This window comes from Ranitomeya imitator, chromosome 8 (assembly GCF_032444005.1).
Source record: "Ranitomeya imitator isolate aRanImi1 chromosome 8, aRanImi1.pri, whole genome shotgun sequence".
In the NCBI taxonomy this organism is placed as follows: domain Eukaryota; kingdom Metazoa; phylum Chordata; class Amphibia; order Anura; family Dendrobatidae; genus Ranitomeya; species Ranitomeya imitator.
This window is the reverse complement of record NC_091289.1, coordinates 152,020,851-152,039,036: the sequence shown is the minus strand read 5'-3', so window position 1 is coordinate 152,039,036 and position 18,186 is coordinate 152,020,851. Positions and strand designations below refer to the sequence as shown.

The window sequence follows — 18,186 nt, the reverse complement described above, 5'->3', positions numbered from 1 at the left end:
GAGTGGTGCCAGTGATGCAATACCAGACACAGCCAATGGACAGAAGTGGCACCAGAACTGCAATACCACCTACATTCACTGGCAAGAGTGGTGCCAGTGGTGCAATACCAGACACAGCCAATGGACAGAAGTGGCACCAGAGCTGCAACACCACCTACATCCACTGGCAAGAGTGGTGCCAGTGGTGCAATACCAGACACAGCCAATGGACAGAAGTGGCACCAGAGCTGTAATACCACCTACATCCACTGGCAAGAGTGGCGCCAGTGATGCAATACCAGACACAGCCAATGGACAGAAGTGGCACCAGAGCTGCAATACCACCTACATCCACTGGCAAGAGTGGTGCCAGTGATACAATACCAGACACAGCCAATGGACAGAAGTGGCACCAGGGCTGCAATACCACCTACATCCACTGGCAAGAGTGGTGCCAGTGATGCAATACCAGACACAGCCAATGGACAGAAGTGGCACCAGAACTGCAATACCACCTACATCCACTGGCAAGAGTGGTGCCAGTGGTGCAATACCAGACGCAGCCAATGGACAGAAGTGGCACCAGAGCTGCAACACCACCTACATCCACTGGCAAGAGTGGTGCCAGTGGTGCAATACCAGACACAGCCAATGGACAGAAGTGGCACCAGAGCTGTAATACCACCTACATCCACTGGCAAGAGTGGCGCCAGTGATGCAATACCAGACACAGCCAATGGACAGAAGTGGCACCAGAGCTGCAATACCACCTACATCCACTGGACAAGAGTGGCGCCAGTGATAAAATACCAGACACAGCCAATGGACAGAAGTGGCACCAGAGCTGCAATACCACCTACATCCACTGGCAAGAGTGGTGCCAGTGATACACTACCAGACACAGCCAATGGACAGAAGTGGCACCAGAGCTGCAATACCACACATCCACTGGCAAGAGTGGTGCCAGTGGTGCAATATCAGACACAGCCAATGGACAGAAGTGGCACCAGAGCTGCAATACCACACATCCACTGGACAAGAGTGGCGCCAGTGATACACTACCAGACACAGCCAATGGACAGAAGTGGCACCAGAGCTGCAATACCACACACATCCACTGGACAAGAGTGGCGCCAGTGATGCAATACTAGACACAGCCAATGGATAGAAGTGGTACCAGAGCTGCAATACCACCTACATCCACTGGACAAGAGTGGCGCCAGTGATGTAATAACCGACACAGCCAATGGACAGAAGTGGCACCAGAGCTGCAGTACCACCTACATCCACTGGACAAGAGTGGCGCCAGTGATGTAATGCCAGACACAGCCAATGGACAGAAGTGGTACCAGAGCTGCAATACCACCTATATCCACTGGACAAGAGTGGTGCCAGTGGTGCAATACCAGACACAGCCAATGGACAGAAGTGGCACCAGAGCTGCATTACCACCTACATCCATTGGACAAGTGTGGCGCCAGTGATGTAATAACCGACACAGCCAATGGACAGAAGTGGCACCAGAGCTGCAATACCACCTCCATCCACTGGACAAGAGTGGCGCTAGTGATGTAATACCAGACACAGCCAATGGACAGAAGTGGCACCACAGCTGCAATACCACCTACATCCACTGGACATGAGTGGCGCCAGTGATACAATACCAGACACAGCCAATGGACAGAAGTGGCACCAGAGCTGCAATACCACCTACATCCACTGGACAAGAGTGGTGCCAGTGATACAATACCAGACACAGCCAATGGACAGAAGTGGCACCAGAGCTGCAATACCACCTACATCCACTGGCAAGAGTGGTGCCAGTGATACACTACCAGACACAGCCAATGGACAGAAGTGGTACCAGAGCTGCAATACCACCTACATCCACTGGCAAGAGTGGTGCCAGTGATACACTACCAGACACAGCCAATGGACAGAAGTGGCACCAGAGCTGCAATACCACACATCCACTGGCAAGAGTGGTGCCAGTGGTGCAATATCAGACACAGCCAATGGACAGAAGTGGCACCAGAGCTGCAATACCACACACATCCACTGGACAAGAGTGGCGCCAGTAATGTAATACCAGACACAGCCAATGGACAGAAGTGGCACCAGAGCTGCAATACCACACACATCCACTGGACAAGAGTGGCGCCAGTGATGCAATACTAGACACAGCCAATGGATAGAAGTGGTACCAGAGCTGCAATACCACCTACATCCACTGGACAAGAGTGGCGCCAGTGATGCAATACCAGACACAGCCAATGGACAGAAGTGGTACCAGAGCTGCAATACCACCTACATCCACTGGACAAGAGTGGCGCCAGTGATACAATACCAGACACAGCCAATGGACAGAAGTGGTACCAGAGCTGCATTACCACCTACATCCATTGGACAAGTGTGGGGCCAGTGATGCAACTTGAAAATCATGAGGTTTAAAAAAAATAAAATAATCTCCGACAGCACCCACACCTATCATAAATACTTAATAGTACTGGTCACTCTTATGGGCCAACTGGATTTCACTTTGGAAAATAACATACACCCTTTATGGTAATCTCAGACAACCTCTCTCATTCATCATTTTTTTTTACAATGTTTTACTCTCTAGTTTTATACTCGGGATTTTTGTTATTTATTTTTTTGCTTCATTCTAGAGAGAAACGTTTGAATGAAATATTATATGTTTAGTATTCTCATGCAATAGAGCGGTTCTTAATACTTCATTGACATTTCCAGAAGTCTGACATTGCCCAGAAAGTTTTATTAAAGTCCATTAAAATAAGCAGGCAGGCATGGCAACAAAATGAATTTGGCAAAAGGGTAAAAAAAAGTAAACTTTTGAGATTTCCTGTACAGGGAGGAACATCCAGTATGTGCCAGAGCATGATTAATAAAGGACATGGTGTGGCCTGCAGCCTGTTTACAGCTATAGAGTAGACGGGAGGAGGATGGCAGCATTATGGGAGGAGGAGGATGGCAGCATTATGGGGGGAGGAGGATGGTAACAGTCTGTTAAACATTACTGCTCAGTTATATTCTGTATAACTATGATAAAGTTATCAATGCTATTGCTGCTTATTACTATACTCTGATTTATGCGAAATATTTTTCTGGCTAACGCTCCCCAAATTTGCCTTCTAAGGGCACCACAAGAAGATCTTTCTTATACAGATATAAATATATAAAATATATTTGTGTATAATATTATCAGGTCATTTTAAATCTGATAAAATATGGAGTCTAAAATTCTGAGCTTTATCTGGTACAGAGCTCTGAATGCTCGGTATTTGAAAGCGAACAGCCTGGCTACCTGTAGCCACCACCAGGGGGCGTTTAGAGCTTATTACATTCTGTTTTAATAAGTATTCAGTTAGCTCTTAAGCTCCCTCTAGTGGTAGTTGTAGACAGCCAGAATTTGTAAAGGGAATCTGACAGCAGGTTTTTGATATGTAATCTGAAAGCAGCAAGATGTAGGGACAGAGAGTCTGATTTCACTGATGTATCACTTACTGTGCTGCTTGGAGTAGTTTTTATAGAATCCCTGTTTTCTCTACTGTAGATGTAGCTGTGGTCAGAATGCTGAGCCCTGAATATCCTCACCTGTGTACAGTGCACATTGTCAGAAAGCTGCCAATCAGTGATGGGGGCCGGGCTTACACAGATTAGCCTGACTGGTCTGCATGTGAGACTTAGTCCTGCAGTGATAATCTCCTGCTTATAAAACACTGATTGTATTAAACCTACAATACACAGCCTAAGAAGTGACACATCCATGGAATCGGGCTCCCTTGCTCAATATTATGCTGTTCTCAGACAAAAAAAAAAAAGCTGACATGTTCCCTTTACAATATACATATGTGCAGTTAGTTTTGAACTCTGTATCAGAAAAATATAGCTCTGATTGCTAAAATGATATTTTTAGAAATTAATGAGCATAGACATTTTAACTTAAGACCAAACATGGTGTTTATTATCTTTAGATTAAGATATGTAAATTCCCTTTAATATGTAAACAAACATCAAATACTGAAATTTAGCGGCCTTGTGGACTAATATAATTTTTGATGTCTGACTGTAAACTCTAGAAGACAGACGAAACTTTACAACAATCCAAGGGTTTAATTTATTTACAATTTGTATATCCTCAGCATGTAATACAGCCTTGTATAGAGATTGTGATCTCTCCCATCAGCCTCTGTTCCTAGTTCTCCTATCTCATAAACACACACTAGGGCCAGTTTCATAAGAAATTTAAAGGGGCTGTCCAGGCTTGTAATGAAAGCAGAGTGATTGAAGACTTCTGAGCCCTGACAGATTGTGGATTTAACACGTTGTCAAGATTCTCTGTTATTGCCCGTGAGAGTGATTTGCATACATGCGGTCGCCTGCAGACTAGACTTCCATGTCCACTTTCAATAGAAGTGAAGTGAAAGAGGATAACCACGTCTAGTCTATTGCAGACTTCTGAGCCCTGACAGCTTGTGGATTTAGCACGAGGTCAGGATTCTCTGGTGTTGCTGGTTAAAGTAGGTAATTTGCATATATTTGCTTCCGACTAGACGTGCTTAGCCTCTCACTTCACTTCTATTGAGAGAGGACATGCAAGTCTAGTCTACAGGTGACCGCATGTATGCAAATCACTTTCATTGGCAATACCAGAGAATCCTGACAGCGTGCTAAATCCCCTAGCTGTTAGGGCTCCGAAGTCTGCAATCGACTAGACGTGGTTATCCTCTCTCACTTCACTTCTATTAAGAGAGGACATGTGTGTCTAGTCTGCAGGTGACCGCAGGTATGCAAATCACTCTCACTGGCAATACTAGAGAATCCTGACAGCGTGCTAAATCCATGAGCTGTCAGGGCTCCGAAGTCTGCAATCGACAAGACGTGGTTATCCTCTCTCACTTCACTTCTATTAAGAAAGGACAGGCAAGTCTAGTCTGCAGGTGACCGCATATATGCAAATCACTCTCACTGGCAATACCAGAGAATCCTGACAGTGTGCTAAATCCCCTAGCTGTCAGGGCTCAGAAGTCTGCAATCGACTAGACATGGTTATCCTCTCTCACTTCACTTCTATTAGAGAGGACATGCATGTCTAGTCTGCAGGTGACCGCAGGTATGCAAATCACTCTCACTGGCAATACTAGAGAATCCTGACAGCATGCTAAATCCACTAGCTGTCAGGGCTCCAAAGTCTGCAATCGACTAGACGTGGTTATCCTCTCTCACTTCACTTCTATTAAGAGAAGACATGCAAGTCTAGTCTGCAGGTGACCGCATATATGGAAATCACTCTCACTGGCAATACTAGAGAATTCTGACAGCGTGCTAAATCCACGAGCTGTCAGGGCTCCGAAGTATGCAATCGACTAGACATGGTTATCCTCTCTCACTTCACTTCTATTAGAGAGGACACGCGTGTCTAGTCTGCAGGTGACCGCAGGTATGCACATCGCTCTCACTGGCAATACTAGAGAATCCTGACAGCGTGCTAAATCCACAAGCTGCTTCCATGCCAAGCCTGGACAACCCCTTTAGTTGTTGACTCAAACTGTGAACTGTTTAGCTGAAATGTGCCGTACTCATTTTCCTTGGTTAATTTAGAACCATTGCTTCTTGATTGATGTTGCCCCAGAGCTGACAACCAAAATATCACCAAAGTGAAACTTTCTTTCTTAAATGATAATTTTCTGAAAATGTTTAGGAAAACAAAATCTAAATGTTACAAGATAAAAAGTCATTTGCAGAAATCCTGTAATCATCTGCCGCTTTGGGTTCCAGGTACTATTACGGTATACCACGCTCATTGTATAAGCGCCGTTTGGTACCACATTGCGTAGAGCGTTACTGCTGTTAGAGCCTGGTTTATACAATGGATGACAGCGATCCCGTAATACGACCGTCCTGCTAAGACTCAGCCATCCTGCTGGCTTTTGGCACAGATGTTTTAGGGGCCTCAAACAGGGGACTGAAACTTGCACAAGTTCCTGTATTTAGCTGGTAATAGTGTCGTTTTTCCTCGGAACGCTCTGGCGGTCATTTCCCCTGACAGGTCTAGGCAGAAGGTTTGGAATACGCTTATCTAGAATGTGCTCCATAGAATGTGCTATCATAGCCATAGTCTAACAACCCAAATCCGTAATGCAGGGTGAACAGGGAATTTCTAATGAGAAGTAACGGGAAACTGTAAAGTCTCTGCTGAAGGGGTGTAAGCCATTTACAAGATCATATGTTTTCCTTGGAAATGTAAAATGAGTCCATGCGGCACCTAATCCACAGCACATGTGGCCGCCTGACACCGTACACTCCCCTAGAAAGTGTGGTTTTGGGGGTTGCTGATACCGGCTTTGCCTTTGCCACTGTCCACTTATCAAAATACTAAACACATGTGCTAATTTTTAACGTATTAATCCTAATATGGGGGAAATGTAGACATGCAATCCTAAGCTGCCGGACCACAATGTTGGATCTGTAATTGGCCCCCACCTGCCATGTACTATATATAATACTGCCCTCCTGTGCCCACCACTCCGGCACGTGGGTCCTGGTGCAACTGCTACGTTTGCCCCCATTATAGCGGTGCCGCAAAACACATGGATTTACATGGCTAAAAATTCAATTTCTTACCATTTAATTTTTATATGATTATTGGGTTATCTCCGTGTTCTGGATGTGCCCTAAATCCTTGTAGTCCCCCTCATATGACAATGCTGGAGCATAGTTTAATACTATGTTGTGCCACTATTTTGTCATTTCTCCTAGAAATGAAGGAATTGATTGGCAGCTGGATAATACCAGTTGGGGGGTGTCTGTATACAGGCTGACATTGCCTGACAGGCTGTGTATAGACACACCTTGAACAAGGGGAATGGTAACCCCTCATTATCAACTGCTAGGAGCTATTACAGAGGGATGGCACAACACAATTCTATAAAAAAAAATCCTTAGGAAGCATTTACTAATGCAGCAATGACAGGAAATTAGACTGATCCTTCGTGATAAGGAAAGAGGCGCATGGTAAAAAAATGAAGTAAAACAATCTTAGAGCTTATTTATGGATTCCGGTTGTATAAAATATGTGAGCGATCAAACAATAATATTTATGTACTAAAGAAAAAAAAAATCCAGTCCAAAATAAAGTCTGTCTTTAAAGTGTACCTGTAGTTTTAGGTGACTTTTCAGAATTAGTTGCTGTGTGTGTGTGTACTTGAGGAATAGCACTATTTCTGACCATTATATGAATTGTAGCCTGCATTTTCAACAGGTTTCCTCTCTGCAGACTATATCTCTAACTTTCTGTTGTCTATAAGCTATTGGGGAGAGACTGGCTGCTATGATGCCTCCGATCCACAGGGAAATTAGACAGGAGGGATTTATTTTTCTTTATAGTACATATGCAGAAGCAGCATGGAGGATATTCAGCAGTACTGAGCAGTGTAGCTGTGAATCCAACACTAGGGTGAGATCAAACAGCAGCATGGTCTGTGTCACTCTTTCACCCTTCTTATCACACTTCTTATCCTCCACACTTCTCAGTTCAATAGGCAGCTGTCATCCGATCCCTTAGTGAGTTGGCAGTTTGTCTTGTTTTGGTCAATTTTTCTGTGTCCCGAGAGGCAGGGCAGAAGCAATATAAGAATCTTATTATATTCGCTTGTGCTATTGATTTATATAAAGTTTCTTGAAAGGACAGCGATGTAAGGTCGGAGACCCCAATCCCAGAGATGTGCCACTTACTGGGCTGTGTTTTTGTTTCAATAAAATCAGTGTTTTATTAGCAAGAGATTATCACTACAGGACAAACTGCCTCGTGACTCCTGGTCTAAATCCACCCCACCAATGAGTAGCAGTTTTCTGTCAATATACAGTGTACACAGAAAGCAGCCAATCATTGGTGTGGGCGGAGTTATACAGGGCTCAGCATTCAGCGCTCTGCTAGATCTGCAGCAGAGAGAACTGTGATTGTATCACAACTGCTGCACCTGGTAAACTGCGTGATACATCACTCCTACAAAGGTCTCTATCCTGACAACATTCTGATGTCCGATTACATAGCAACACAGATTTCCTTTACAGGGTTTCTATTATTATTTTACAATAAAGATACAAATGATAATATGGAATACAATAAATAATGATTACACTATATACATAAAGTACCATTAACTGTTTATTTTGCAACTACTTATTAAAGAAGCACTCCTCCTCCCATCAAAGTTTTTTATCAATATATTGCGGTCATCATATTATACAACACTGTGCACTTACAATTGCTCCTTTTGTCTTTCTACCCAGCTAATTCCTCTTTTCCATTCAGTCTATGACATCACATGATTAATAACAGACTATATGAATCCTTCTCAGCTCTATGTAAAAACAAGAAGTCTACTTTCCCTGCATGAGTCATGGTTAGAACTACAACACTACCTCACTGCAAAGTCTGTGGCAGGAGGGAGGAGTAGAGCAGCTCGGTCAGGAGTTGAAGAGCAGGTTGAGTTAAGCTGCCAAGGACTTTGTAGAGACCTAGAATTGTAGTTCTAATGATGATTCATGCAGGAAAAAGAAACTTCCAATTACAAGGATTCAGCTTGCCTGTTTTCAATCATGTGATGTCATAGACTTAATGGAAAAGAGAAGAATTAAACGGATAGAAGGGCAAAATTAGCAATTTTTTTGCAAAAACTTGGAAGTGAGTGCTTCTTTATATAGAAAAAATAAATCTAGCTCTACAAGATGCCTGCTCCTGGGAGCTTACAAGATGTAGAAATACATTGGGAAATGCAGATTATTGCTGTTGATGTATGACTGCGGCCATTTATTAAATGAACGTTCGTGTTTCCTCCCACAAGAAGAGAAGCAGTGGAGCCCAGGTGTGAGATTCAGCTGTGGGCAGAGAAAATATAGTGAATCTTTGATAAATCCTTTCCCGGCCAAATATTTACCGACACACAATCGGGAATAAGGTAGCTGCTTGTTCGCTTTCCTCTGCACATATTTAATGGGAATGTTACATGCCCGGTGGTTTGCCTTCCTCGGCTCCGGGTAAATGCGCTGTTGTTGAATTGATGTTTGATTTATTCGTCTCCGAAATCAGCAGGCGAACACTAATCAGGAATCTGTTTTCTTGGACATTTCAGGTGATACGGCAGGAAGACAGCAGGTTCCCACATCCCCTCCGGCCTCGGAAAACAGCAGCGCAGCTCACAGCATCGGCAGCACACAAAGCACCCCCTGTTCTAGCAACAGCACAGCCTAACCCGAGGAGCGGCGGCGCAAGACGGCTGAAGAGCAGCTCCAGGGCCAGAGGTTCACAATCACCGCTTGTTGACATTAGTTCTCCAAGGCTGAAAGAAATCATTTTTTGGGTTCTTTCTGAAAGGGAAAAAAAAGGGATCGTGGTGTAATATCGGCCTGTTTATTTTTTCTTTTCTGGATGAATGCAGCCTTTTGGCCCGTCCAAGAGCATCAAGCCAAAAAAAAGTGGTAATACTACTAATTATGCCGTGTGCAGACCTGCAACATGGGTTTCCTTGGCTGTCAATGTGAAATGTGTGCCAGTTCTTAATAATGCTGCTTACATCCCATTCACAGCTGTATTTCGGCGCTTCGGATCTGTACATAAGAGGATACATATATATATATATGCACACGGCGTGTATATATATGATAGTACAGCGAGCGCTGCAGTGCAGTGACCAATACTTAGCCACTATTAAGCAGCAGGATGATGAATGTTAACCCTTTCTCTTCTCGTGTTCTTTTCATCTGGGGGGTGTATTGTGCCATGTTGGGTAGTAAGGGGCCCAATTATCGGCCCATCTCTGACATATCGCGTCTTCATCCCGGTGTTGAGACAGATGTGTGGATAGATGCATCTCTGTTTAACGAGTCTGCCTTCTGCACATGGAAAAACACTTTTCTCTCCAGGAGTCCTGAGGAGCGCTGGCCTTCTCCTTCCATTGTATGATCAGAGCAAATGCTCTTTCCTTCTCTTTTCGTTGTCTTTTTTTGTCTTTTTATCTTTTTTTGTTCTTTTTCTTTGTTCATTTTGGAATTTTGGGCACTTTGCTTTTTAATTTGATTTTTTTCCATTTTTGTGTGTTTTTGTGCTTACGTATTGCTTTTGGGTGACTGTGATAAGTTGTAGAGCAATTTACATCAGTCCTCAGCTGCAATAATGTTATAGGAAAGTTTCATTTGAATGTATGTATATAGATATCCTGGAATGTTTGGTGGGGGATCTTTTTGTGGGGGGGGAGGGTAAGATTTTTCTTTTTTTTTTTTTATAAATGCCTGTCAATTTTATGTTGCAGAATTTATTTAGCTTGAGGTTTTAAACAGTAACTTTAGGACGCCACAAAGAATATAAAAAGGTCTTTTTTTTTTGTTAGGGCTGATAATAACATAAAAACATAACTACCGCCCCCATTGTAATGTACACATATAGTAAGCAATAGATAAAAAAATCATTTTTTGATGTATAAAAGGGAATTTTGTATTGTCTCACTGACTGAATGGAATATCTGGATTACAGGTGGGAAATCCTTATTGCTTTTGGTGTTGATATACTACACGTTCCGCTAGTACCGGGAATGGCGGCTTGTGGTTGACCGTCACTTGCCTGGAGCAAGGTCGGAGACCAAGAAGTAGTTGGCAGGTATAGCGTGTGGAACTTCATTTTTCGGACTATAGGATTCATTTTCGCACATTTTTCGATGTCGGTGTCTCCATAGAGAACGACCCTGGTTCTTTGGGATGATACATTACTATGTTCTTTAATGTTAAGTATCTCTCCAATCTACTTTGTCTCCGTCCTGATCGCGCCGTTCTTTATGGGGAGGGATTTGGAAGGTGTGTGTTTGACTTTTGGGACTCTAACACTTCCAGCACATACATTGTATGCTTTACTTGGCCTCATACTTGGCGAGCTGACAGGGTGACATTAGAAATAATTCATCCTGGGGTTTGTCATTTGAGTAGTTACTGCCTCGTAAATGACCCGGGGCTCGCTGTAAGCCGTACAGTGATCTAACACAGCTGCGTCATAACATCAGGGACCGATAGGAGGAGAATTTCTCCAGGATTAGATGCATAGATTGGACAATTACAGCTAATGGTAAACTGAACATACACAGATGACTTCAATGGAATGGTAAAACATTACATGTGGAGAGAATAGGACACTAATGGGCCTCGTAGGTGATTTGTTCTTAAAGGGGGTTGTGTACAATTAGAAAACTTGGCTCCTTTCTTGGGGAAACAGCGCTACTATTGGTCAGGTTTAGTATTGCAGCTTTCCCCCATTTAAAGTAAGATGCTGAGCTGCAGTAAAAAAGAGCAGCGTTGTTACTGAAAAAAAACAAAAGCTATGTTTTTCTAATCTCATTCAACCGCTTTAATATTTTTAAAGACCATGATGGATGAATGGAATTTTTATTTCTCTACATATCTTGTAATCTGCCAGTCATAGAAAGACTGAAGATAGAAAATAGATATATTTTTATCATGGGCTCCTAACTATTGTGGAAGAAGGTTGAGAAGCCGCCACTCTCCCCTTTTGTATGTCATCAGAATTGAAGTGAGCAAATACTTTAAACTGTAACATGTTGCGTAAAGGGGGTTTATACTTTTAGGAATTTCCAAATTTGATGGGTTTGTCCTCTTTAAAAATACAAATTTAGATTGGGCTGATCACTTCTCGAGACTCTGGTCCATCGGTCTATTCATTAGTCTATGGCCACTGACGGGAGGTTTGCGAATCTCTTGCCTTCCGGAATTCCTGGCGCAGAGTGGCACACCGCCATCATTGTGCCATAACGTCCGGATGATGTACCCGAGCTTGGCTGATCAGAACTACTGGGGATCCTGGAAGGCAAGAAATTCAGAGACCACTGTCCTGGCCAATGGACCCCCAAGTCCCACAAGTCTATCCGCCCATCTGTAACTAGAAGTATAAATACATACAACTTGCTAATATTCTTATGCTTACAAAGGCGTCCCGGAACTTCTATTTCTGGAATGTGCACAAGACGGGAGATTAGTCCTTCTGATTGGACGTGACCAGTGCTGCTTAGTTGAAGGGAATGGCTGACTACTTCATTTCAATAACTTGGACAGCCCCCTTCTTCGTCACTGCCACTGGATAGACAATGAAGGGGTCTGACTTAGATATTGAGATGAGCCAATAAGCCAGTCCCTTCACACACAGCACTGATAACGTGCCATCATAGAAAACTCTTTTATGGAAAGGGTCTACCAATATCCACAGATTGGGTTACCTCTGTAACTGTTTGTATATTACTAAGTGGTATATATTTATATAGACAACCCTTTAAAACCACCGAGTCCACCTTGGGTGCATTCTTCATGGATGTGTCTGTACCTTGATTAGCAATTTGATTTCATCTCCCATTGCTTCCTATAAGAGTGTAAAGTAAAGATGCCCATTAGTGCTGGTTGTAGAAAGATATTATGTTGCTGACTTCCAAAGGCTTTAAAGGGGTTGTCCACCTTTTGGGGATTTTTATATTTTTAAATAAATGCATGTAATTTTGGCATGAAATCATGTTTGCAATTGGGTTTCATGAAAAATTAGTTCCGTTTTCTTTCTATAGCCCCTGTGTAAGGCCGGGATCACACATGCGAGAAACACGTCCGTGTCTCGCATGTGAAATCCAAGCTCTGGCGCCGGCACTGTGGAGCGGAGCGTGCGGCCGCATAGCAACACATGGAGCCGCACGCTCCGCTCTGGAGTGCCGACGCCACATCTTGGATTTCACATGTGAGACACGGATGTGTTTCTCGCATGTGTGATCCCGACCTTACACTGACTATTGCTGGCTGTACAATGAGTTCTCTGAAATTCCATCAGCCAGACAGTTAAGATGGTCTGATGGAGAATTTGTAGCTCTTTTATCTGTTTTTTTCTGAGCTTTTTCCAGCTATTTTATGACCACAGACCAAATCAAAGTTGAATACGCATGGATTTATGACCACAGACCACATCAAAGTTGAATGTGCATGGTTTTATGACCACAGACCACATCAAAGTTGAATGTGCATGGATTTATGATCACGAACCACATCAAAGGTGAATGTGCATGGATTTATGACCACAGACCACATCAAAGGTGAATGTACATGGATTTATGACCACAGACAACATCAAAGTTGAATGTGCAGGGATTTATGACCACAGACCACATCAAAGGTGAATGTGCATAGATTTCTGACCACGGACCACATCAAAGGTGAATGTGCAGGGATTTATGACCACAGGCAACATTAGAGTTGAATGTGCAGGGATTTATAACCATGGACCGCATCAAAGTTGAATATGCAGGGATTTATGACCACGGACCGCATCAAAGTTGAATGTGCAGGGAAATAAGGAGTCTATGAAGCCAAATTGCAATATTTTTAATGTGATCCAATTGCAAAAATTATTTCTAAGTCCAAATACATGCATTTAAGTTAAAAAAAAAGTTTTCCCTCAAAAAGTAGAAATAGAAACCCCTTTACAAGGCAACTGAGCCCATGTACTAGCCTGAACTCGCTTTCCAACATTGCTGCAATAGTGCAGAGTTCAGTGGTTATATCTGATGTCATAGTGTATCTCATCAAGACTCCGAGTCCATGAATTTAAAGGCTAGTTTTAAATCCATTCTGCACGGTGGCGTTAAATTGAAATCAATGTCCTTTTGTTCATTCCTACTGTTAGAAACCACTGTTGTAAAGTTCCCCCCTCTTAGCTTATGCTATACATTTATAAAAACAAAAAAAGAAAAAAAAAACAATACCTATTGTTGCCACTAGAGGCAGCTGAGATTCATATAAGCTACCTGTGTTTTGGACAATCATGCGCTTTGCCAAACCTAAAGCTGAATGTATTTTTAAAGCGTTTTATGTGTAAAAAAAGGAAAGAAAAAAAAACAGAAAAACTTTAAAATGTCTTCAAAGAAGACAAGAGGCTCTACTATTCCTATAGCTATATTTTACTACATTATATATAGAGTTTATATTTAAATGTTTTATGCCAAATTTACCCTATAAAATTTGTCGTGTTTTTGTATTAATCCAATTACTGTGAATTTTTATCACCACCCATTGTAAATCCCTCTACCCTAAACACACTCCATCTCATTTACTGGATTCTTGGGTAACGTCAAGCGTCCATGTTTGGGCTGGATACAATTTGTAAACACTTTAAATGTATATTTTTGAGAGAAAATGATGTGTACTATCAGTAATTTACTTTAAGTATAAGAAATATATATATCTACAAATGTATATTTACAGATAAGAAGCCATACACACTCTATCCAGAGTGTCGGAATCAGACATCCCTCTATATAAAAAATAAAACAATTTATTCACCAGTTTCCTATACATTTCTTATAGTTTATCTGTTATGTAGGGCAGCATTTTCAGCAACTTTTTTTTACATCCCGGGATCTGTTTTCTAAAATGAATTGAAAGAAATCGAGGCGTTGTTCATAACAGCCATCTAGACGCCATGTGAAAAAATAAGGATTAGGAAAAAAAAGCTGCTCTTTTCTAAAAACAGTGCCACCCCTGTGAGCAGGTTGTATTTGGTATTACAACTCAGTTTCATTAAAGGGATATTCTGGTCGACATAAGTTATAATCTAATCACCAGTAAGTGACTGGTTAAACTTAATGCCTATGTTGTCTCCACGTGTATGTTGTGTTCTCAGGAGCTGAGCCTGCACCATACGCAGCAGATGCCGGCTGTGTTACGTAGCTGGCATCTGCCTTTAAGTGCAGCGTACAGAGCTAGCTCCGGTCGCTGCAGTTTAACTATTTAAATACCGCTATCAATCACTGACATTTAAATGGGTTCTCATGGCAGCCGGGTATCTGCTAAAGGCCCCCATGGGTGCCATCTTTGGGCTCCTGTGAAGCCCAGCCCGTGGCTGTGCTTAATAGAATGTCATTTTGTCCATATACTACAATCATATGGACAATAAAAAGCGATCATAGATAGGTTCTAGTCCCCATTGGGGACTAAAAAAGACTTTTTTTGCCTATTGTGTGTGTGTGTGTATATATATATATATATATATATATAATATATATATATATATTTCGTATCATGCCCCATTAAAAAAACCAAAATTATTAAAAATGAAGCATATTTTTAACGCCATGTCCATAAAAGTCCAATTTATCAAAATATAATAATGAATTAACCTGAACAGTGAATGCCAGAGTTGCAGAAATAAAAAGCAATGAAATCATTATATGTATAATATTTGTATATACTAGTCTCAGAAAACGTTGCAACAAACTCAAATATACTTGTATTCTTTTTATTTTACGAATTTCCATTTTTTTTTCACAACCTAAAAAAAATAAGAGCTGTGCGGGTATGATACAGTTAATTAGGTGGCCATTTATGTTGATCAGAATCCCCCTTTAGGTTTGATACAGCCAATGGACGGCAAACTTTATTTTTTTCCTAATCCTGTCCCTTTAACCTTGGCCATGAATAACATTTCCGTTTGCACTAATTTTCATGAATAAAACACCATAAGGGATTAATAAAACAATCAAAAAGAAAAAGGTGGTGTTTGCCCTAGAAAATGGCAGCTGATGTCTGATGATTAGTTGCCTAGGATGACACTTTTTCCTTAAAATAATAAAACTTAATGTAAAAAATTTGATAAAATTTTCCGATAATGTTCTATACTTATCAAGGTAACTGTACATGGAGGCAGATGGCGTTGCAGTACAGTAGCCAGATAAGGGAATTAATCTTCATAATTTCATATGTTAAGGGAATTGTATTTGTCTGTAATTCTTTGGCTCCATGGAACATTTTAGATGTTGATTATCTTATGTTGGACCCTCGTGGTGGAATTTTGTAGGTAAATTGTGAATGCATGCGGGAACCACTTGCAGTGTATGGGACATTGGTCCTGAAACTGTACATTTTTCTAAATGCCCAAAGTATTTTGGAACATCGTGACAACTATTGGTCAGGAGGAAATAACAAACTGAAGCCGCGCAACACTTTTCTAGAAGACAGTGGTGTCTACACTACCATCCTGGTCAGTATCCATTGTCTTCTGTTGGAATGGGGAATCAAGGTGTTGGCCCATAAGTTGCTGTCACTTGCAGTATTTCATGGCTAATACACAATGCTTACAATAAGTCGCTCACGATTCAGTGACTTTATCCGCCATCTCTGCCGGTTGTGCAGAAGTTGGAAACTGTAAGATCCATTGTGCTCACTTTGTACATAAATACTTCTTGTAGTCGCGTGCATCTCACCAAACAATTAAGAGTTAACCATTCGTAAATGTGCAAATTATAAAATGTTTCCTGTTTATCTGTTTTCCGTGGTGATATAATCCCCATTAATATTCCTATGATACCGGCTCATTTACTTATTTATACTGCTGTGAAACCACTTTGCATCGGACAGCCACTGAAGAGTATATAATACGCAACAAACATTGGAACGTCGCACAATCTTACTAATTAAAAGGGTTTGCCAATTTAAGGAGTGATGTCCAGCATGACTGCCTTCTTCCAAAAATGGCACCACTGCCATGATTGTTTCCAGTAGAGCTGTAATACTACATACTACCAATGTGTGATGCTGTTTGGGAATAAAGCAGTTATGGTTTTTAATGGGACCCCGTCAGCACAAAATGACTGTTCAAACCAAGCACATCTGCAAACCGTTCAGATGACCTTCCTACCAACTTTTATTTTGCACTCTCTTCTTCACTGATTGACAGCTCTGGCTTTACGGGAGGCAGAGTAGGGTAGAAATAGATACAAAAACAACTAAGAGGGAGGTTGCACTGAACTGTTTATCCGTGATAAGGTTATGACTGAGCTCATGTGCTTGGTTTGAACAGTCAGCTTGTGGTGACAGAGTTAACTTTAACGCTGCAAACCAACAATGTAGAGTAAGGTCGCTCCATCTAAGGCAAAAACTAAAGTAACCTTAACAACAAAAGCATGTTCCCATGTACTGTGCATTGTCTATATCCGCGTGTCTGACTACATTTACAGTGTTTGCTAATGTTCTCACCACGGTTCTCAGATTTCTACTTTCATACATTATTTTCTATATTAAATAGGGGCTTATGAAATAATACTTTATTTGTATCAGTGTCTTTGACTGTTACTTTTGCCATAAGAATTCTGACTCCTCCTGTATGTATCATCCTGTTAAGTGTTTTCCTTCCTTTCCTCTTCGTGAAGAGTCAGTACAGAATAGCTATAAACATGGCTGCCATTTGTCAGAAGCAGTTCCACATCTCTCCATGGGATGTAGCTGTCCACTCTCACGACCTGCAATACCACACACAACCTGTGGACAGGTGAGGCACTGTTTTTTTTGGAAGAAAGCAGTAATGTTTTTTTTTTTATCCTGTAAACTCTTTTTAAAGAAAATCTTCACTTTCTTGACATTTGTAAATTAAATCAAAGTCTCCAATTATGGTAACTTGTAACGCTATTCCATAACTCTGGATCCATTAATCCCAAATTGTCTGTTAGACGGATGTACTATCCTGTAATGTGTAATCTACCTCATTTGCAAAGATGTTTTAAGGGTTGCCCTTGCAGTTACACACAATGTTTATCAGAGGGAATTTTATTTTGCATTAAACCAGGAATTTTAGGTTCTTCTGGCATTTCCAGGTCCATTCATTATAAAAAAAATAAAAATACAATTTTACAGTTTTCGCCGTTGCAATATAATGCCACTGGCCTGATTAAAAGGGCTGCAATTCTCATATTCCTGCACAATTTTCGATTGTTTAATTGTTTGTTTTGTACAAATTTAATATTTTAATGTGTCACCTTCTATTGTGCATAATAAAGATATATATATATATAAAAAAAATTTTGTCATGTTGAGTTTTATTATTTAATTTTGGTCTATTTGAAGGGCACTTATGACCATCTTTCTGGAGTGACAAGGAGGGCTCAGGATACCCCCATTCTCCTAAAATGTATGGGGGACACAGAGATGACCATGTGCCACCCCTCTTTTCTTTAATTTGGAAAGTACATGAAAGCAGCCACACAGACAAGCATTTCTGTGACTAGTCGGTCTGGGACTATCCGGGATGGCATAGTCGGCAGAATAAGACTGATTATTAATACCATAGTTTTAGGAGGGGTATCCAGTATTTAAAGGGGTTGT

The 18,186-nt window shown here is 41.4% G+C and overlaps 1 protein-coding gene across 2 annotated transcripts in view; it reads left to right on the top strand.

The window, feature by feature from the left end:
* The window catches only part of TGFBR3 (transforming growth factor beta receptor 3), a 276,475-nt gene extending 258,592 nt beyond the window's left edge, over positions 1-17,883 (top strand). For both annotated transcript variants that reach the window (XM_069737555.1, XM_069737556.1), the window contains one exon: positions 9,135-17,883. In XM_069737555.1, the coding sequence (XP_069593656.1) occupies positions 9,135-9,253 (119 nt within the window). In that variant the 3' untranslated portion in view covers positions 9,254-17,883. The remainder of the gene's footprint in view (positions 1-9,134) is intronic.
* Positions 17,884-18,186: the final 303 nt, after the last annotated feature.